General features: G+C 46.7%; 1 protein-coding gene across 1 annotated transcript in view; it reads left to right on the plus strand.

Annotated features, from left to right (window-relative positions):
- Positions 1-5,770: 5,770 nt before the first annotated feature.
- The window catches only part of FBRS (fibrosin), a 592,459-nt gene continuing 576,119 nt past the window's right edge, over positions 5,771-22,110 (plus strand). The window contains exon 1 of the mRNA XM_030209049.1: positions 5,771-6,632. Within this exon, the coding sequence (XP_030064909.1) occupies positions 6,294-6,632 (339 nt within the window). The 5' untranslated portion in view covers positions 5,771-6,293. The remainder of the gene's footprint in view (positions 6,633-22,110) is intronic.

Below are 22,110 nucleotides of genomic sequence, written 5' to 3' on the forward strand. Positions count from 1 at the left end.
ATTACTGAGACGAAGTCAGCACGGCTTTTGTGTGGGGAAACCTTGCCTGACCAATTTACTTCAATTTTTTGAAGGAGTAAACAAACATGTGGACAAAGGGGAGTCGGTTGATATTGTGTATCTGGATTTTCAAAAGGCGTTTGACAAGATACCTCATGAAAGGCTACAGAGGAAATTCGAGGGTCATGGTATAGGAGGAAATGTCCTATTGTGGATTAAAAACTGGTTGAAGGATAGGAAACAGAGAGTGGGGTTAAATGGGCAGTATTCACAATGGAGAAGGGTAGTTAGTGGGGTTCCTCAGGGGTCTGTGCTAGGACCGCTGCTTTTTAATATATTTATAAATGATTTAGAGATGGGAATGAGGTAATTAAATTTTCTGATGACACAAAGTTATTCAAAGTCGTTAACTCGCGAGAGGACTGAGAAAAATTACAGGACCTTACGAGACTGGGAGACTGGGCGGATAGATGGCAGATGACATTTAATGTGAGCAAGTGCAAGGTGATGCATGTGGGAAAAAAGAACCTGAATTATAGCTACATCATGCAAGGTTCCACGTTAGGAGTTACGGACCAAGAAAGGGATCTGGGTGTCGTCGTCAATAATACATTGGAACATTCTGCTCAGTGTGCTGCTGCGGCTAGGAATGCGAATAGAATGTTGGGTATTATTAGGAAAGGTATGGAAAACAGGTGTGAGGATGATATAATACTGTTGTATCGCTCCATGGTGCGACCGCACCTTGAGTATTGTGTTCAATTCTGGTCGCAGCATCTCAAGAGAGATATAGTAGAATTGGAAAAGGTGCAGCGAAGGGCGACTAAAATGATAGCGGGGATGGGACGACTTCCCTATGAAGAGAAACTAGGGCTTTTCAGCTTGGAGAAGAGACGGCTGAGGAGAGACATGATAGAGGTATATAAAATAATGAGTGGAGTGGAACAGGTGGTTGTGAAGCGTCTGTTCACACTTTACAAAAATACTAGGGGGCATGTGATGAAACTAGTGTAGTAAATTTAAAACAAATCGGAGAAAAGTTTTCTTCACCCAATGCATAATTAAACTCTGGAATTCGTTGCCGGAGAACGTGGTGAAGGCAGTTAGCTTGGCATAGTTTACAAAGGGGTTAGACGGTTTCCTAAAGGACAAGTCCATAAACCACTACTAAATGGACTTGGGAAAAATCCACAATTCCAGGAATAACATGTATAGAATGTTTGTACATTTGGGAAGCTTGCCAGGTGCCCTTGGCCTGGATTGACCGCTGTTGTGGACAGGATGCTGGGCTCGATGGACCCTTGGTCTTTTCTCAGTGTGGCATTACGTATGTACTTATGTACAGGTACAGGCGAAAGTCAGTAGGCAAGCGGCAGGCAAGAGAGTAATCCAGGTACAGGCGAAAATCAGTTGGCAGGCAGCAGGCAGAAGGGTAAACCAGGTACAGGCAAAGTCAGCAACGAGGGACCAGTAGATAAGAAGCAGACTACAGAGTTAGGAACACCTACCAAAGTAGAAGCCGAAGCATGGAGTCCAGGGAGAGCTCAGCTGATAAAGTGCTGGCATCTGACATCAGCAGGGAGAAGGGGCACAGCCATAGGACAAGAGCAGGGGAAGGAGGAACCGGAAGACCAATAGGAGAGAAACAAGGGAAGCCAGGCAGAGGAAGAGCAGACCCAAGTGGGTGGAAGCAAAGCAATCAAGGAGCCTGGAAGCCAGGCAGAGAGAGAGAGAGCAGAAACAGGTGCATGGAAGCAAAGCAATTAAGAAGCCTGCAATCACCGCTCTCTAAACAAACCTAGAGAGGACTACACACTCATGGCTCAGGCAGTGCCAGTCAAGTGTGTGGGTCGACAGGACCCTGCACAGCCCGAGGACACTGCTTGCGCTGAGGTAGGGAACATAACAGGAATGACTGGGCCCGACAGAGGGGACTCCCAGTTCCTAACGAGGACTTCCTGGAGTACCTCGTGGAGAGGGATAGTCACAACCTCCCTTGGAGGAAACGTGTAGTCCAGGACCTTGAGCATCTTGTCCCTGGACTCATCCTCCACTTCCAAAGGAAAAAGAATAGCATCAGCCATTTCCTTAAAAAAAGAAGGGAATGAAAGGCTCTCTGGAGGTCATCTTCTCCTTTCAGGTGGACAGGAGGGTTCAAAGGGAATTCTATAGGACTCATCAGAGGAAAAGTAGTTTGGATCCTCCTCTGAATTCCATGAGCGCTCTTCTTCAGTGTCAGAAAATACCTCTTGATGGGAATGTCAAAACCAAACCTGACTCAACGTGGAGGAACCATGCCATCGAGAAGACGGTTCCCTCCTTCACTCTGGCAAAGTTTCCTCTACCGACGTTGAGGGATGCCGGCTTGGGTGGCAGTTGACTCCGGAGCCGTATGAGCATTGGTGTCGGAGGCTGCAATGCAGACTGAGGGCCAAGCAGGGCTGCAATGTTGGGTAGGGTAGGTGCAAGTAGCCCTGATGCCAATGCACATTGTTGCATTAGGCCATCCAGCAGATCAGGAAGCAAGGCATTGAGGGCCGACACTGGAAAAGGCTAGGGTGCCAGCTCAGGCGCAGGTTGCAGAACCGCTGGGGTCAATGCAGGAGCTGGGTCTTGGCTGCTGGGAGACCAACTCATTGGCACCTCCTGTATGGAGGGGGAGTGGTCCTTCCAGCATTGATGCTTCTCAGATGCTGAATCCTTAGACACTCCCGAAGCTCCTAGCACCATGCATTGAGGGTGACTGATGACGATGCTTCTTGGCCTTCACCCGAATTGTGTCACTGAGGCTCCTCAGTGCCGATGTCGAATCCACACGTTGCCTTGGGTTCGGGTCTGACGATGGACAGTCCTGGGGGCTCTGCATAACAGGAGGCCTCAAGGCAGGTGGAAACCCATTTGATGCTTCACTGCTCTCAATGTCTAAGGGTCTAGCAGCAGCCATGTTTACTGACGCTCTCAATGCGACACTCGACGTCTCCGATCTTGATGCTGATGCCTACGTTGAGGAATCGGACTTGGCTCCAAGAATCTTCTCTCGTTGAACATCTCTGGAAATCTGGGTCCTCTTCTTAAGTACATAAGTACATAAGCATCGCCATGCCGGGACAGACTAAAGGTCCATCGAGTCCAGCACCCTGTCTCTGACAGCAGCCAAAAGAACAAACAATTTGTCCCGCCTATCCCAGAAATAGTGGATTATTCCCATGTCCATTCAATAACATTCTATGGCCTTTCCCTCCAGGAAGCCGTCCAAACCTTTTTTAAAGTCCGCTAAGTCAACCGCCTTAACCACTTTTTCCGGCAACGAGCTCCAGAGTCTAACTACGCGTTGAGTGAAGAAAAATTTCCTCCGATTCATTTTAAATTTAATACACTGCAGCTTCATCGCATGCCCCCTTGTCCTAGTATTTTTGGAAAGCGTAAACAGACGCTTCACATCGACCCGTTCCATTCCACTCATTATCTTATAGACTTCTATCATATCTCCCCTCAGCCGCCTTTTCTCCAAGCTGAAGACAGAGAACACAGTTTGTGGGCTATGGTCGGGCCCAAGACACTGTAGAAACCAAGAATTTATGTCCTTCCCAGAGATCGTCCGATTGCACTGGGTACAGTGCTTAAAGCCACTGGGAACCTTCGTGGACATGGAAGGAAAAACTTCCTCAGCTAAATTAAATGAAGCGATGATGCCTGAAAAAGGGGCAAGTCACGGCAAAAAACGAAGGGAAAATTCCAGGCCGAAGTCAACGCCTAAAAGCGACCAAACGAAGGAGCGTTGTGAGAAAATGGTTAAAAACATGTCCTCTTCTCACTGTGGTAGAAAAAGAACTGAGACCGTGTTCTCGTGGCGGGTGGGAAGGCATAGGTGCATGCACGGTGGAGCATGTCTCATGCTCCCCAAAGTTCTACTTATACTTTTTATAAGTCCTGGTAAAGCGAGTCGGCGTCACCCACTTGTGAGAATAGATAAGCCTGCTTGTCCTCGGAGAGTTACCGCTAACCAGCCAACCCATGTTGTAGGTTGTAAGGGCTCATGCTGTAATCCTGTGCCAACCAGTTAGCTTATGACAATATAGCTTGCTGATTACATTACATTAGCGCCTCCCTGACACACCCCTCCCAAAAAACTGAAACATTTTTTAGTGCATGGAATGAATGCGCTATAATGGAGCTTACTACAGGGCACCTATATGCGTCCCACGGTATGCTATTTTAAGCTGCTTTAGGCATGTGTTAGGACTAACGCAATCACAGGTGCCGACTCCGTGGGTGCTGTGGATACCCCAATATTTTGACGGCGGAAGTTCCCAGCCAGCCCGACCTGCCCCCCTCTCTTCTCCATCAACAGTCCTCCGCCCTTGCCTTCCTGCATGCCGCCCAGAATTTAAAACTCATCTTACCTCAGGGTCCCGGCAGCAGCAGTGAAAGGCGAGCAGGCTTGGTGCTTCTGCCTTCCCTTCTCTCTCAGCTCTGGTCCCGTCCTTGCGGAAACAAGAAATGAGCTGAGAGAAAAGGGAAGGCTGAAGCACCGAGCCTGCTCGCCTTTCATTGCTGCTGGGACCCGAGGTAAGATGAGTTTTAAATTCTGGACTTCAGGAAGGCGAGGACGGAGGACTGTTGTGGGAGAAGAGGTCAGGCTGGGATTGGGACTGGCACTTGGAGGAGAGTGGGGGCCTGGAACTCGGAGGAGGGAGAGGGAGGGAGGGGGCTGGAACTTGGAGGGAGGGGAGGGCGGGCCTGGAACTCGGAGAGAGGAAGGGGAGGGGAGGGCGGGCCTGGAACTCGGAGGGAGGGAGGGTGGGCTGGCATGGAAATCGGAGGGAGGGCAGGCCTGGAACTCAGACGGGAGGGCCTGGAACTTGGAGGGAGGGGAGGGGAGGGGAATGCACCACCTGTAAAAAAAATTCAGCACCCCCAATCATTTTGAAAATTTGGCTCCTATGAATGCAATCAAGGTAAGGTATACACAAAAAGTAGCACATATGAGTTTATCTTGTTGGGCAGACTGGATGGACCATGCAGGTCTTTTTCTGCCGTTATCTACTATGTTACTATGAACGCAGATCAGTAAAAAGGCCTCTTAGCTGGAATATTTCCTTAGAAAGTAAATGGTAAAAACAAAAACATCTCCCTCCCCCCCCCCCAAAAAAAAAAACACAACTACAATCAACGAGATAGAATCAAGACTGAATTGACTGGTGCTGTGTTCCATTTCCCCCCAACATCCTGAGAAGTATTTTTAGTGAGGAAAATATCTTGTCTAGAACCAGAGCTTTAAGTTTATTGCGCACGCCGCACGGGAGTGAGAACAGGATCGCAACGTTTCTGATTGGATGAAATTGCCAGGCGTACAACAGCGTCTCTCACGTTCCACCAACCGCTAATGCTCGTTGTCCCCTACTCTGTTTCCACATTCACTTCCAAGTCTCTCCAATCTAAACCCGGTGCGAGCGAGGCGAAAGATAAAAGCAGAGGTGGGGCTACGCGCGCGCCAAATAGTAGATGAAGAGGGGATAAAACAATTACAACGGTTAACACATCGGTTTTGCGTGAACTGCCGAGTTCTCTTCATCCGTTCAAGATTTTGAAGGTCGGTGGTATTGTTTGTTTTTGTCGGGTGACATTTTTTTCCTGTCACCAATTTTTTTCCTTCTTTCCTGTAATGGAAGACAGGCTGTTATCTCCCCTCGCGGCGCTCTGAAGTTTATTGCTATTATTCTTATAGTTTTTTTTTTTTTGCATAGAAGACGGGGCGTGGCTTGATCATGAGCGAGCTGCAAAGAACCGTTTTAAAATTACTTTGTTGTTTTTTTAGTGATAAAATAGCCAGATTTTAAAATGGCCTAGGTGGAAAGACCCTCTTTGTAGGCTATGTATGTTGGAGTCATTTAAATGGCCTTTTAAAGTCTGTGTTGCTTTAAATTTTTTTTTTTTTTTAAAGGGATAGTGGTGTAGCTTCTTCATCCGTCCTAGAGAGAACGCTGATGGTTACGTTTCACCAATCGGAACGCGAGAAGTGAAGCACACTGAATGTCGACCAATTGGAGCATGCTCACGGGTAGGGAGAGGAAGAGAGAGCTTTTGACTAATTTGGTGCGTGGCATGATCCAATCAAAAGAGGTCGGGGATTTTTTGTAGGGCCTATAGCAGCGAGACTAGGAGGCGGGCTTGGGAAATGCGGTCTGCTGGGTGACAGGAGCACAGGGGGAGGATCCGGAAAGTGACGTAAGACGGAGGCCCCCTGAACACACACATACACATATATAGACACACGTACAAACAGAAAGACTATGGAGGCCGCTGCCTGTAGCCGGGGCAATGTCCGTCAACAGCGTCGTTCCAAGTCCCAGCGGGATCGCGATAGGAGGCGGATAAGTACCCAGACTCCGCCGCTGTTAGGTCAACCACAACAGCTGGCATCAGGGTTACTGCTGGGAGTAAATCCAGCCAGGAGTGCCCTTGCCGTTTCCGCTTCATCAGGCTCGGAACGGGAGCAGAGCACAGTACCCAGCGGCGCGATCCGACCGAGGCCACCGCGTCGGCGACGGAAAGACGCAGCCAGCTCTTGTGAAGAGGAGATCATTGATGGCTTTGCTATAGCCAGCTTCGTCAGTCTGGAGGCTTTGGAGGTGAGACAGGGATGATTGGGGTGGCGAAAAAATCTCACACCACCATGAAAAGTGGGAGGGAAGATATTTATAAAATGGTGGAGGGGTGTGTATTTGTATTTAGCTCAAGCATTTTTTAGCAGTAGCTGAAGGCTAATTACTTTTAGGTTTGCAAAAGGTATTTCCCAGTCCCCAGAGGGCTTATAGTCTGAGGGGCCAATGCAGAAAGCTAGGACAGATGGATGCAGGCAGTTTGTGTGATGTCTATGTTTAGCTTTCCAGGGGTCCGCTTCTCAAAATCTAATGCCAGCGTTAAAGCCGATTAGCGCCGTAGTCAGTGTGCAGAATGTTCAGAGGGCTCTAGCGCAGGTATCGATGTGAATGCCAATGCAATGATGGTCGTAAATTGTATTTAAAAGGAAGTTAAACAGGTTACTTGGCATTTCCGCCCAAAGCTCAGATAGTACAGAAAAAAATGCTGTTTTTTAAACTGCAAAAATATACTGACAGCTCGGTGACTTTGGAGGTTTTGAGGAGAGAGTTTCTTCTGAATTTCCAACCTTAAACTGCTGGTTTTGTGTTGTTTTGGAAGTGAAGCAAGCCTAAGCGCTGATAATGAGAGAGAAAGATGTGTGAGTCCCAGCAAAAACAAAAGTGAAACATGTATTGGCGCTTATCATTCTGCTCTTAAATACGAGCTAGTGTTTGAAAAGCTTATATTTAAAAACACAGAAGAACTGCACCAATGTGCACATGCTCCCCTAGCTTTTGGTTTACTAGTTTGAATAAAATTTGATCTTCATTTGCTTTGAGTATTGGAGGGCAAGGTTTCCGTGTTCTTGTGCTATTGGTTTTAGCGCTGGAGCTTCGGGGACCCAGGTGCATGATGCAGAAAACGGGGTTGTGCAGAAGTTAACACTCCACAAAACCGCAGAATTTATTAAACAACACAGGAACTTGAATGCCAGGCATGAGCGCTTCTAGAAAATTTGTTGTTCTATAGTAGTATCTGCAGGGCCGGTCTTAGCAAGTGCGGGGCCCTGTGCAGACCAATTTGGTGGGGCCCCACCCTAGCTCCACCCCATTGATAAGATTATTGTACTGGAACCTGAGAGACAGGCGAAGGTAGCCATGGTGATTGTACTGCTGCTGTCTGAGGCAATCGCCTAAGTGATAGGGCTGGCCCCATTTGGAGGGGAGATGGTGTGAGGGGCATGCTGAGGCCATATGATGAAATAGGGACCGTAGAGAAGGTACTAGACCACCAGGGGTGCAAGGGAATAGGACAGAAACGCCAGGAAACAGTGGACATGGAGACAAAAAGAGAGATGGGTGATACTGGACATAGAGGGATAGGGAGAGATGCTGGAGGGAGGTGAAGAGGGGAGAGCCACTGGTTGTGGAGAGTAGAAGGGAGATACCTGGTGAAGTAGTGGAGAAATTAAGTGACTAACAATAGGGGAAACACGATGAGTGAGAGCAGAAGGATGAATGAAGTTAAGTAGTACTAGTAGTAGTAGTAGTAGTAGTAAGTTAGGGGAGCACTGCAGCAAGGATGACTAAGGCTGTAATACAGGCTACTGGGGAGATGAGAGGCTTGGACATAAATATTAGGAAAGGATAACAGGATCTGGAGTGGGAGAGAACTAAGGGAGGAAGATAGATGGGGATGTGTGGCAGCACTAGTGAGAGAATGAATGATACTGGGAGGGTGGAGGGTGACTGAGGTGTAGTGGAGTACAGGTGAGACTTGGGTGAACCCTGGGGAGGCATATGGGACCACTTAGGGGAGGATGAGTAAGGCTCAGAAGGAAGAATTAATAAAATTAAGGTGCATTGAAGAAGGGAGGTAAAAGATGATTAAAAGGATATCTATGGGTAAAGGTGGGCAGGGACTGAAAAGGGGAAGAAGGGGACTACTGTGGCTCTGCTCACTGGAAGCAAGGGTCCCAGGCAGGCAAAACATTTGACAAAATGGTGGACATACAGTTGAAACATTTCAAACCACCACTACAGAGACAGACAGTACTTTAATTCAAAAAGGTTCTTCCTATAGAAAAAAAGCTATCATCATACCTGGCTTGCTGCCTGCCTTAATGGATTGGCACAACTGTTGTAGGCAGCCCTGTCTGTTGCTTTGCTCGCTCGGCTCCACCGAGTCTGCACACGCTCTCGCTTGCACCATAGTCAGCGATGATGGCTCACCACCTCGGACAAGGCTCCAGCTTTTCCCACTCAGTGACTCCCGCCCTCGCGGAAACAGGAAATACCTCATCAGAAGGCGGGACATTGAGCGGGAAGTGAAAAGCTGGAGCCTGGAGGTGAGCCATCGTGCTGCAACTTGTCTGTCGGGGGCTGGGCTGTCGCTGCCTGGCTTGCTGCAAAGTTACTGTCGCCGGGGTCCGGGGACTCGGGAGCTGACGGCGGGCTCAGCGGGCCCAAGCCGGGGGTGGGTGCCGCCCCAGTGGTGGCGGGAGCAGAGCGGCTGAGCCGCGGGATCATCATGAATGATGCGGTCGTCGTCCGAGGCGAGCACAGTTCAGGCGCGCTGTGCGGGGCCCCCTTAGGCGCGGGGCCCTATGCGGCCGCCTTGGACGTCTCTGCCTAAGACCGGCCCCGAGTATCTGTGAGGATTTAATGCCAGCTTCTTTTTTTTTTTTTTTTTGTGTGAGTATAACGGTACTTTGAATTTTGTAAGACAGACAGGAGGTGATCGTTGTGCACATAAATATCATTGTAAAGATTTTGTGATGCTGATATTTAATGAGTAGAGTTACACTTCAGCACATTTGTAGATGTATGTCAAGGCTTTTGTTTTGCAGCTTTCTGCATTGGCCCCTGAGTTTGTAATATCACTGTAAAATTTTTGTGATGCTATTTAATGAGCAGAATTACATTTCAGCACACTTGCAGATGTGTGCCAATGCTTTTGATTTGCAGCAGAAAGCTGCATTGGCTCCTGAGTTTGTATCAGAGGCAATCAAGAACAAGTGACTTGCCTAATACTGCAAGGAGTATCCGTGGTATTTAAAACCTGGCTTCCCTGTTTTTTGGCCTGCTGCTCTAGCATTTAAAGAGGGGCCAACATGGCCGATAGCCTACACTTTACGCTATCCTCTGCTTTAGATGCAGTTGCCCTATTGAAACCACTCCATTCTACATCAACTTCACGTAGGCAACCATGGTATCATGGTGGTTTACACTTATTAAAAAGACAGCTCCGTAGGGCAGAACGCAGATGGCTAAGTTCTAAATCTAATGTAGACCTACTGAGTTTTTGTTTAATCAGAGACTATAATTTTCATCTGAACAAAAGGAAAATCTAGCCACCTTAAAGAACTTTTTTCTATTTTCCATAACTTCCCACCCGAGTGATGCGTCTGCATCTCTATTCTTTTGCATTACTGTTCCTCTAAAGTCCAACATCTCACCCACTCCCTCTTTTCCTTCAGTCTTGGCTTCAACAAACTCTAGTCACTCGATACGTCTGCCCCTCCTTCCATACTAAGATCAACCTAATGGACAACTTTTCAGAAAGTCTCTTTTCTCCTTATCCAAAACAATGAAATCTATGCATCCTGCTATCTGCCCCCTTGATCCATTTCCATCTACCTGGTTAACAATCCCTGAGCTTGACCTGTTACCTAGGATTCTCCAAGTAATTAAGACCAGTCTCTCCTCAGGGATAATACCTGCATCCTGGATATCTGCAGTAGTACATCCCCTCTTAAAGTTCCTACTCATTACTGGCCTGTATCCAGTCTGTATTTTCTTTCTGAAGTTTTGGAAAATACTGTGTGTACTTAACTGTCCACTTTTAGTAGTAAAACTCTTCCTCTCCACCCTAGACAATCTGGATTTAGGCCACACTACAATACTGAGCTATATTCAATCTGGTAAAATCATAATGAGCCTACAGATAGGTGGGAAAATGTGGGATACAAATGCAATAAATAAAATAAATAATCTTCTATTGGTGCACCTATCCTCCTTAGGTGTTGGTGGAACTGTCCTGGCATGGTTTACTTCTCTCTCTCGCTCTCTCTTTTTTTTTTTTTTTTTTTTTTTTTTATAATCATTCTTATAAGGTTACATCTTCTACAGCTTCTCCACGCCCTTTAACGTTCAGTGTGCCACAAGGATTGGTCCTGTCACCTCTCCTCTTCAACTTATTTCTGAGTCTTCTGACTGTTCAAACATGCTTTCAATTAATTACTTAAAGATTGGAAGAGTTGGGTTGTCATCTCACTGTTAAATCCTCCCATCCCCTTGGTCCTTGCACTATATACTGTCATCCTTGCCTTCCCCATCTCCTGTATTTACCCTTCATCTTTGACTGTGGTATTGCCGAGTGATAACTGTCTATCCCAGAGATTGTCATCTCACGGCACACTTACATGGCACTAAAATTCACACCTTCACAAATGGTCCAGAATTTTACCTCCTACCCTACCCCCCACTAAATAGTCCAGCATTTACCTTGTCTTCCACCCTCTCCTCCATCCTCACAAATAGTCCAGTATCTCTCCCTCCTGTTTCCTCTCCAGCCAGTGGCCAGGCATCTTCCCTTGTCCTGACCATTCCCCCCCCCCCCCCCAAAAAAAAACAAATCTACCTATTAAAAGTTTTCACGTCTCCAGTGGTTGGTAGCAGCAAGCAGCGATTCATAAATGCTGTTCCAACCCTGGAGCCCTCTCTCAGACATAACTTCCTACTTATGTGGAAGCAGGAAGTTGCATTAGAGAGAAGGCTCCAAAGTTGATGCAAGCACACTGTATGAATTGCTGCTTGCTGGCACTGACTCCTAGAGAGAAGGAAACTTTTTTTTTTTTAAAAGGTACACTGCTTTCTGGCACAAATTAAGCTGGCTCTACTAATAAATGACCCTCGACTCCCATGGCACAGCTTTGTACCAGCTGCGGCACACCAGTGTACCTCGGCACGCTGGTTGAAAAACGTTGGTCTATCCCATCAAATATCATAGCTCTTTTCTGAATTTTCTGTTTTTAGCCTGTAAACTGCCCATATCTGCAAGTTAGCTTGGATGGTATAGTAGGCACAAATAAACTATAACTTGTGCTTGTCACTTGTGAGGATGATGTGTTTTTTTTTTTTTCCTCCTTGATCAGTGGAGAGGGATGACCAAATAGGATTTAATGGTCTTCTTTTTCCAGTGGAGAGAGAAAAATGGTGGAGCACCCCATGGATCTGTACAGGGATTAGTGTTTGACATACTCATTGATTGGAAGAAAGTGATCAGATTTGAAGTTTGCAGAAAAAATATTCTATATAATTAAAATATAAGTAGACCTTGAGGAACTGCAAAAGAACATTGACAGACTAAGGAACTAAGTATATCAATTTTAAATATTATGTGGAAAAGTGCATGAAGGGAAAAAATAATCCTGATAATAGATGCACTACTTGGTATTGGGATTCAGCACCTAGGGAAATGATCTTGGAATCCTTATGAATTATAAGTTAAAATCCTTAATGTGTGGTGGTGGTCAAAAGACAAATTAAATAAGTTATTTGTGAAGGAACAGAAGCATAGAATATGATGGTATAAACTATATAGCCTATGTAATCTGCCCATCATACCACCTGCTCCACTCTAGTTTTTTTCCTCTCCCTCAAGATGTTCTCTCTACTTTCTTAAATACAGATCTGTTCTTTTTGCCACCACTTAGGAGGCTGTTCCATCATTTCTGTAACAATATGTTTCCTTATAAAATTACCTTTTTCATTTTTATTCCATGACACATTTCAATGTCTCCATTACCATTCAGAGGACCTTCCTGTTCATTTATACCTTGGAGGTACTTAAATGTCATCATCATATATTTAGCTACTTTTCTGTCAGGGTGCATTTTAGATCTTTAATGCATAGAAGTAAAAGTTAAAAATCAGTTTATTTTATTAATATTAATAACTTTTAATACATTCCTAACTAGTTTATAGGAGCTAAAACACCCGTCTTCATGTCAGGACAGTAACCTGGAAACCACACTTTTCATCTTTTAAATCTTTCTCTGTGCTCTACAGTGAAGACTGTTAACAATGAAAGAAGCTGCTTCTGGATCAGCAACAATCAGATATCCTTTCCAAGGTGTGGTCTCCAGAATTGTACTGAGCACTTCCGTTGCATTTCGGCAGAGATTTAAAGGCAAAATCGTTAGTTATTTGGAGAGGAATTGGAGAAGATTGTGAAAGATCTGGGGGAATATAAACCCCAGAGGTTACCTGAGGATAGGCCGAGGCCTTCTTCCAAGGGTTCCGTGTTTCCCTCTTCTTCCAGACCTCGCTTCCGTGAAGCTCGAAGTTATCACCCGGGGCGCTCTGCTGGGTTTTCTCAACGTGCCCATTTTCAGCAGAGGAACTCCTTTCGCTCGGACAAACGTTCCACAGGGGCCGGTTCAGGGGCCTCCTCCACAATGATGGGACGCCGGTCCACTCCTTGCCTGCAATAGGAGGACGTCTTTCCATTTTTCTAGAGGAGTGGGCCAAGATTACCTTGGATCAGTGAGTCCTGGACTTGATCAGAGAAGGTTACTGAATGGAATTCGATGCCCCTGTGAGAGACGTGTTTGTGGAATCCTGATGCGGCATTGCCTTAAAACGGGCGGCGGTAGAGGAGACCTTACAAGTCTTGCTGCACCTCGGAGCGGTGATCCCAGTGCTTCACAGAGAATGCAGCTGCGGCTGCTATTCCATTTATTTTGTCGTGCTTCGAAAAAGCGGGTCTTTCAGGCTGATCCTTGACTTACGAAGAGTAAATGAGGCTCTCAGAGTATGACATTTTCGCATGGAAACCCTGCGCGCCGTTATTGCGGCGGTACAGCCAGGAGAGTTTCTCACGTTTCTGGACCTAAAAGAAGCTTATTTGCACATTTCTATCTGGCCTCCACACCAGCGGTTCCTCCGCTTTGCAGTGTTGGGAAAGCATTTCCAGTTTCAGGCCTTGCCTTTTGGCCTAGCCACAGCTCCCCGTACCTTTTCCAAGGTAATGGTGGTAGTAGCTGCCTGTCTCAGGCGAGAGGGTATCAGAGTTCACCCATATCTCGACGACTGGCTCATCAGAGCGGACTCGGCAACAGAGTCGTCTTACCACAGCCAGAGTGGTGGCAGTCCTGCAGGCGCTAGGCTGGGTGGTCAATATACCCAAAAGTCATCTGACCCCCCTCTCAGTCTCTCGAGTATTTGGGGGTCCGGTTCAACACGGCATCGGGGTTGGTCTTTCTCCCCGACCAAAGGCGGTGCAAGCTTCAGAATCGGGTCCATCAGCTCCTGCGGATGCCTTGCCTGCGAGCTTGGGACTTCGTCCAGCTGCTGTGGTCGATGATGACCACCTTTGGAGGTGGTGCCTTGGGCGAGAGCGCATATGAGGCCTCTGCAGATTGCCCTGCTTCAACAATGATCTCCGATGTCCCAATATCAACGCAGACTAACGTTGCTTCCTGCGGCCCGGCTCAGTTTGGAGTGGTGACTCTCCGACAGGATGCTGCACTAAGGAATGCCTCTGGCGCTTCCTTCCTGGTGCCTGGTGATAACAGATGCCAGGCTTGTCGGTTGGGGAGCGCATTGCCAGGGAAGCTATGCTCAGGGTCTGTGGACACCCGTGGAAGCGGGGTGGTCCATCAATCGCTGGGAACTGAGAGCGATATTCCAGGCTCTTATGGCCTTTCAAAAGACTCTGAAGGGGCTTGCTGTCCGGGTTCTGTCAGACAACACAACAGCATACATAAATCGCCAGGGCAGCACTCAGTGCAGGGCCCTGGCCGCGGAGGCTGCTAAGATTTGCCACTGGGCCGAGCTCCACCTGCAGCTTCTGTCAGCAGCTCACATAGCAGGTTTAGAGCAACGTGCAAGCCGATTTTCTCAGCAGGCATCAAATCGACCCGGTGGAATGGGAACTGGCAGAAGAAGTTTTTCTTCAGATTGTACCAAATGGGGGAGACACTCGGAATGGATCTAATAGCATCAAGTGCAAACGCCAAAGTACCTCGCTTTTTCAGCAGAAGGAGAGAGCCTCACTCGGCGGGGTTGGATGCCTTGGCTCAACCTTTGCCCGCGGGCCTCCTGTATGTGTTCCCTCCTTGGCCCTTGATAGGACGCGTCCTATTGCGGATTCAACAGCACCGAGGTCTGGTGATTTTCATCGCTCCAGATTGGCCATGATGTCTGTGGTATGCGGATCTCCACCGGATGTTGGTGGACGCGCCGGTGCATTTGGCCCTGGTGCCAAACCTGTTGGTTCAGGGTCCGGTGACTATGGATGATCCCTGCCGATTTGGTCTTACGGCCTGGCTATTGAGAGGGCGCAATTGAGAGACGAGGGTTACTCTAATAAGGTCATCTCCACTGTCTTGCAGGCCTGCAAGCGGTCCATCTCTGCAGCTTATGCTCGGGTCTGGTGCAAATTTGAGGCGTGGGGTGTTTCAAAGGCGATCACACCCACATGAGCTACAGTCTCAACTGTGCTGGACTTTTTGCAAGAGGGCTTACAAAAAGGTCTGGCTTACAATTCCCTGTGGGTGCAAGTGGCAGCATTATCATGCTGTCGAGGGAAGGTCGCTGGCTTGTCCCTTGCTGCTCATCCGGACATTGCCAGATTTCTCAGAGGGGTGCTTAGGCTCTGTCCTCCTGTCCGGTTGCCCTGTCCGACCTGGGGCTAGTGTTGAAGGCTCTTCAGTGTTCGCCCTTCGAGCTGCTTAAGCGAGCTTCGGAGAAGGATGTGACTCAAGACAGTTTTTTTGGTGGCCATGACATCGGCTAGACGCGTGTCTGAGCTACAGGCGCTGTCCTGTCGGGACCCTTTTCTGCTATTCTCGGAGTCCGGAGTAACGGTACGTACAGTGCCTTCCTTCCTGCCTAAGGTGGTTTCAGCGTTTCACCTGAACCAGCCCATTTTTCTCCCTTCCTTTTCTAGGGAAGAGTTCCCAGACTCCTTTGGGCAGTTACATCTTCTGGATGTCCGCAGAGCGCTGTTGCAGTATCTACAGATGTCAAATGACTTCAAGATTCTGATCACTTTTTGTCTTGTTGTCAGGTCCTCAGCGTGGAGGTCCAGCGTCTAAGACCACTATAGCCCGTTGGCTCAAGGAAGTCATTTTTGCTGCGTATCTGCTTTCAGGTCGAGCTCCGCCTGAAGCGTTTAAGGCGCATTCCACGAGAGCCATCTCCTCCTTGTGGGCTGAAACGGGTGCACTCTCTCTTCAAGAGATCTGTAGTGCGGCTACTTGGGCTTCTCAGCTCTCTTTTGCCCAGCATTACAGGCTGGATGTTGCAGTGAAGCAGGATGCTGTTTTTGGAGCTCAAGTATTGGCTCGTGGTGTGGCCTGTTCCCACCCTAAGTAGGGATTGCTTTTGTACATCCCATCAGTTAATGGATTCATCTGCTGCTGATGACAAGGAAGGGAAAATTAGGTTCTTACCTTGGTAATTTTCTTTCCTTTAGTCACAGCAGATGAATCCATGATCCCTCCCTGTCTAACTTTGTTTTTAGTTCAGATCTTTCATGCAGATGTAAATCTCATTGGGATAAGTTGGAAAACAGTTATTAGAATTTCTACATGATGATCTACTACAGAAGGTTGAGATCGTCCCTCCTTTGATGTTCCTGTTATGGGGCGATTGTTCGCTGTGAGGAAAGTTTATTATTCTACCTTTATGGTTCACTCTGCTTTGGAAATCTCAAATACTGAAGGCAGTTGGGGCTAGCCGTCCTAGAGGCACTATGGTCTTTCAGTGTTCTCTAGCTCCACCTGCTGGTAGGCAGATACAACCCATCAGTTAATGGATTCATCTGCTGTGACTAAAGGAAAGAAAATTACCAAGGTAAGAACCTAATTTTCCCTTCTCAAGTTCAGGCGTCTATTAAAATTTTCTATTTGTTCTATCTTCTTATGTACCAAAGATTTATATGTTATCAATGCCTCAGTAGTGGCTTTTAAGTCTTTCAGTTCTTGCTGTGTTTGTTGCTTATGGCTTAATTCCTGCTTGATTTTTTTCTAATGAAATAGTTACATCTCAAATTGTGAGTAAAGTTGATAATGTATCTTGGTCAGTTTTGAAAAACACTTAAGTCCTGTAAAACCTTCCAAATCGCCTCCAGAGTAACCTCTGTGGGAGAAAATACCTCCAAGTTCGTTTCACTAGCCGTCAGGGTGTGTGCGATGCCGTCCAAGGTCCGGCTGATTTCGACTCCCGATTCTGCCTGGGCCTCTGCTCTCCACCCATATGACGCTTGACACGGAGGAAAACTACTTTCCAGGGGAGATAATGTTTCCAATCCCTCGAGTGCCGTCGATCTGTTGTTTGTTGAATCGGGGACGATGTTCTGGACATCGGCGTTTGTACTTTCACTGTCCCCTTTCTTTTTGTGTGTGGCATGTTTGAAGAAAATTTTTTTAGAAGAAAACGCCAGCAAACAAAATCGATTGAACAGCAATCTTATTCAGACCGCCATCTTGGCACGCCCCCCTCTTTTGCCTTTCCAAAGATAGGCCTGCAAGCATTGGCCTAAGCGGTATTCTTCTTCTTTACGCCTTAAAAGAGGCAATTGCTGAAAAATGTAAAGCCATCTTGGGGCAAGTAGCATATTGAATAAATGAATTCTACCCCATAACGAGCGTGGGTAGACCCGCCACAATGTGAATTTAGTTTTCGTCATCTTCAGTAGAGAAGCCGTGTTAATTTGATACAATAGAGACAGATCTGCCAGGATAAGAACTCCAAAATTAACGCAATGCTCGAGTCTCCCATTGAAAGGGGAACTCGCTCCTCCATCCCTGCCTAACAGAAGGATGTAATGGCATGGCCTTAGACTTACCATAATTTTATGCAAAATCCTGACAGCACCCCAAACTGATAGGCATTAACAGTGGAGGTAAAGATTGATTTTGGGGCGGTCAAGACCACCATTATCTGCATACACCATTGCTTTTATAAAGTAATCGTTTATCCACACTCCCCGGATAGAAGGTGTTGAATTGATCGACCTCAAGAGAGGCTCCAGGGAGATGGCACCGTTGTCTTCTCCCTCTCTGAATTGCTATTACTGGTGACCTGGCTCCATTAATTAGTAGGTGGGCCTTAGGAGAATCATATAAAACCTTAATGGTATCCAAGTACCAGCCCTTAATATCTACCCTCTCCATCACCTTGAAGAGGTAGTCCCAGCCTACCTGATTGAAGTCTTTAGCCAAATCTAAACTGACCAACATAGCTAGAATCTACCTCTCCTTACAATATGATATGCTTATCACTACTTTTTTGCGTATTTAACACTGACCGACAAAGTTTTAACAAATCCTACCTGCGAGGGGCTTATCAAGTCTGAAAGATGACAAGATAATCTCGCCATCATCTGCGTTAAGTTTAATGTCTACATTTATTGAAGATATGGGATGATATGCATCTGGCTCTTCTCTTGGTTTCCCAGGTTTAGGTATGACTGACACTATCGCAGTGTTTTCATGTGGTGGCATTTTCCTCTCATCTATTATAGATTGGTGATATGCTAATAACAGGTTCCATATTTGCAATAACATTTTGTAAAACTTGTAAACCCATTTATCCCCGGGGCTGAGCATGGCTTTAAACTTTTTATAGCCTACTGAAGTTCCTTAAGTTGTAATGGGGCATTTAATTGCCAAAAGAGTGTACAAGTAGGTAGTCTGGGGTAGATTCCTTCTTACATAGTTCCTGAAAATGTTCAGTAATTAGAGTAATTTTATCTGGCTTATTATGAATCCTCCCTGCCTTATCCCTTAGCACCTCTATTGTACGGGAGCCCCCCCCACCCCCCATGCCTTGACTACTCTTGCCAAAACTTTACCTGGTTTATTCCCATAATCATTTAACCTATACTTTTGATGAGTAATACTTCTCTGTGTCTGCTCATGTATAAGGGTATTCAAGGCTGCCTGCATGGCAAGATATGTTTCTATCCTGGGAGTGTGGATAAACTATTACTTGATATGTCTTTTGAGGGGCAACTAATATATATATATATCTTACTCTGCGCAGTACTCATCCTAGATCTTGTATACCAGTCACCACTTTTTTTGCACCTAGCAGCTGTGTAGGCTATAATCTCTCATTTTAATATTGCCTTGGCTGTACACCAGAGCAATTGGGACTGAGCTACATGTTCTTGGTTATGCTTTATAAACTCCCCCCATTTAGTGAGCAGATATTTGTGAAAAATCTGTATTCTTAGCTAAGTAGCAAGGGAGCCTCCAGTGTGGGGTTGTCTGATATGTTGGAACACAGTCTAGTTCTGCCTACACCATTGAGTGGTCCAGTGGTCCAAAATCTTTTCCATCGCTACTTGTGCCTCTGTTACTGACAGAAATAAGGTGGAGGACATCCGTATGTATTCCATCCTTGACAGAGAATCATGGGCTAGGGCTATGGGTAAAGTCAAGTTCTGTAGGGTGGAGCAACTTCCATGCGTCAACCAACCCGTACATTGAGCTAAACTCTTGTATTATCCTTGTACCGGCCCCTTTTGTGAATGTGGGCATACAGTCGAGCGTATTGTCTGCAATAACATTCGGATCACCTACAATCAGTAGGGGTTTGTCCTGGTAAGGTTGCAATTGTGCGTACAGGACGTCAGACTCATGTACAACGTGCAGCAGCGACGTCAGACTCAGTCCGAAACTGCATTCAGCTAGCAGCTTCTTTGAACAGCAGCACAGAGTGACGGAGGACGAATCCCGATGAACTTAAAAAAACCTTGCAGCGGCAGGAGGAAGCGGACTTCGGCTGGTGGGGGTTGGGGTCCCCCGCCAGCAAAGGTACCCACGGCAGCAATAGGGGGGTCCAGGGCGAAATCTGCGGGGGCCCAGGCCCCTGTGGCCCCACGCAGATACGCCCCTGCCTTGTGTATGTTGAGACTAACAAGCTAGTTACTTCTTCCGTTAAAGGGCTGGTTGAAGAGCCAAACTTTCACCTGCTTACTGAAGTAGAGATAGTCTTGTGTTAAGCGGAGCCTTTCAGGCAGTGCATTCCAGAGTGTGGGGGCTACCCCGGAGAAGGCTTGCTTGCGGGTATCACATCGTGTAATGTCTTTTGGAGAGGGTGTGGTTAGTGAAAGTCCTTGGGAGGACCTTAGTGTCCTTGGCAGTGTGTGGAGGATCATCCTGTTTTTCAGGTACTCGGGGCCATTTCCTTTCAGGGCCTTGAAGATCAGACATAGTTTTAAATTTAGCCCTGTATTGTACTGGTAGCCACTGAAGTTTTTGCAAAAATGGTGTGATGTGGTCACGTTGTTTGCAACCTTCTATGAGTCTTGCTGTTGCATTCTGAATCAACTGGAGCTGGTGCAGGCCCTTTGTAGTCAGACCATTGTATAGTGCATTGCTGTAATCAGTGGTGTGCTGGTAAATGTTTAACAGGCTCTCTCCCCGGTCCACCTCTGGGCCCCCCCCCCCCAAATTGCAGAGCTGGCTATAGCCGGGGAGAGAGCCTGGGGGGGGGGGGGCAATGCATTACTCTTGGAAAAAAAAAATTAAATGTTCCTAGGTTCCACTCTAATTCATGTTTAATGTGGGGTAAAATGCCATAAATATAAACTTTTAATACTGAGCACCTGATTCTCAAAGTGTACAAATTCCAAACACTATAATGAAAATAAAATGATTTTTTTCTACCTTTGTTGTCTGATGACTTTGTTTTTCTGATCATGCTGGCCCAGTATCTGATTCTGCTGCTATCTGTCCTCTTAACTCCGTTTCCAGGGCTTCCTTTCCATTCATTTCTTTACTTTATTTCTTTATTTATTGCATTTGTATCCCACAATTTCCCACCTCTTTGCAGGCTCAGTGTGGCTTACAATACATCATGGATGGTGGAAATATACAAGAAAATAGACATTTGGTATTACAGAAGGATCTTGGGTACATGATAATGATAAAGCATGATAATAGTATAACAAGCAAGTATTATAAGACAATTCTGGATATATGTAGAGGAGTTCACATTTGTTGATCTTGGTGGTATGCCTTGTTAAAGAGATGGGTCTTCAGTAGTCTGCGGAAGTTAGTTCATATATCGTTTTTAAGTTGCACGGCAGTGCGTTCCAGAATTGTGTGCTCAAGTAGGAGAAGGTTGACGCATGCATAAGTTTGTATTTTAGACCTTTGCAGTTGGGGAAGTGAAGATTGAGGAATGTGCGGGATGATTTCCACCTTTCTTCTTCATTTCTTGCCCTACATCCATAAGTAAAAGCTGGATTCTCTGCGGACTTGACTGTCCAGTGGATCCAGCTTCTGCCTATTTTCTTCATCCATGTGCAGTTTTTCTCCTCTCTTCTTTTTCCCTCCCCTCCATCCATGTCCAGCATTTCTTCTCTCTCCCTTCGCTCTCCACCCATGTCCAGCAACCCTCTTCTCTCCCCTGCCCGCCTCTATCCATCCATTTCAGCGATTCTCTTCGCTTCCCTCCAGCCACCCATACCTAGAGATTCTCTCCCCCCCTCTATCCACCCATGTCCAGCAATTCTCTTCTCTCCCCTGATTACCTCCGTCGAAGCAGCCGCGTTATTGAAAGACCTGCCTGTGTCTCTAGCCTTCCTTTCAAGTTCGTTCCCTGTCCCACCCTCGCGGAAAGAAGAAATGATGTCAGAAGGCGGGACTCTGAGGGAACGGACTCACGAAGGGAAGGCTAGAAACGGACAGGGCTTTCAATGACGCGGCCAGACGGTGGTGGTAAAAAAGATTTAAACCCCCCCAGGGCGGCGCAGGCAAATGAGGGCAGTGGTGGGAGGTGAGGTAAATGGGATGAACATGGCTTGTGGCGCCCTCTTGCGAGCCGGTGCGAGCCAGCTCCAGCACACCACTGGCTGTAATCCAGTCTTGATGTTATCATGGTATGCACAACTGGGATAAGATTTCCCTTCTTGATGTAAGGAGAGAGGCAGCGTAGCTGTTGCAAATAGTAGAAGCAGCTCTTGAAGTTTGCTTGTCTTTGGGGAATCAGAGTACGTGTTGATCTAACTCTATTCCAAGGTTCCTGACTTGTGATTTGAGGGGGAGTTCATACTTCCCAAAAGGGATTTTGATGTCAGGTATATATCCACTTGTGTTAGGGACCCAGAGAAGCTCGGTTTTACTTGGGTTCAGGCAAAGTTTGTTGTGTTTAGCCCATTCTTGAATTGATGTTAGACAAGTGATCAGTTTATTCAAGGCTTGTAGGTAAGTCAGGTTCAATGGGTATGAGAAGCTGCACATCATCTGCATAGATGTAGAACTAAGTGTCCAGTTACCGAATCAGCTCAGCTAGTGGCTTGAGGTAGATATTGAACAGAATAGGTGACAGTATCGATCCTTGTGGTACCCCGCAGGTCAGTGTCCATGGTAGTGATGAGTTGCTGCCAAACATTATGGATTGTTGCCTGTCTGATGTATCTGAACCAGACAAGTACTGTTCCATTGATACCTGTTTCTGTCAGTTGGGCTAGCATGATACTATGATCCACAGTGTCAAAAGC

The sequence above is a fragment of the Microcaecilia unicolor genome, chromosome 7 (genome assembly GCF_901765095.1).
Source record: "Microcaecilia unicolor chromosome 7, aMicUni1.1, whole genome shotgun sequence".
NCBI lineage: Eukaryota > Metazoa > Chordata > Amphibia > Gymnophiona > Siphonopidae > Microcaecilia > Microcaecilia unicolor.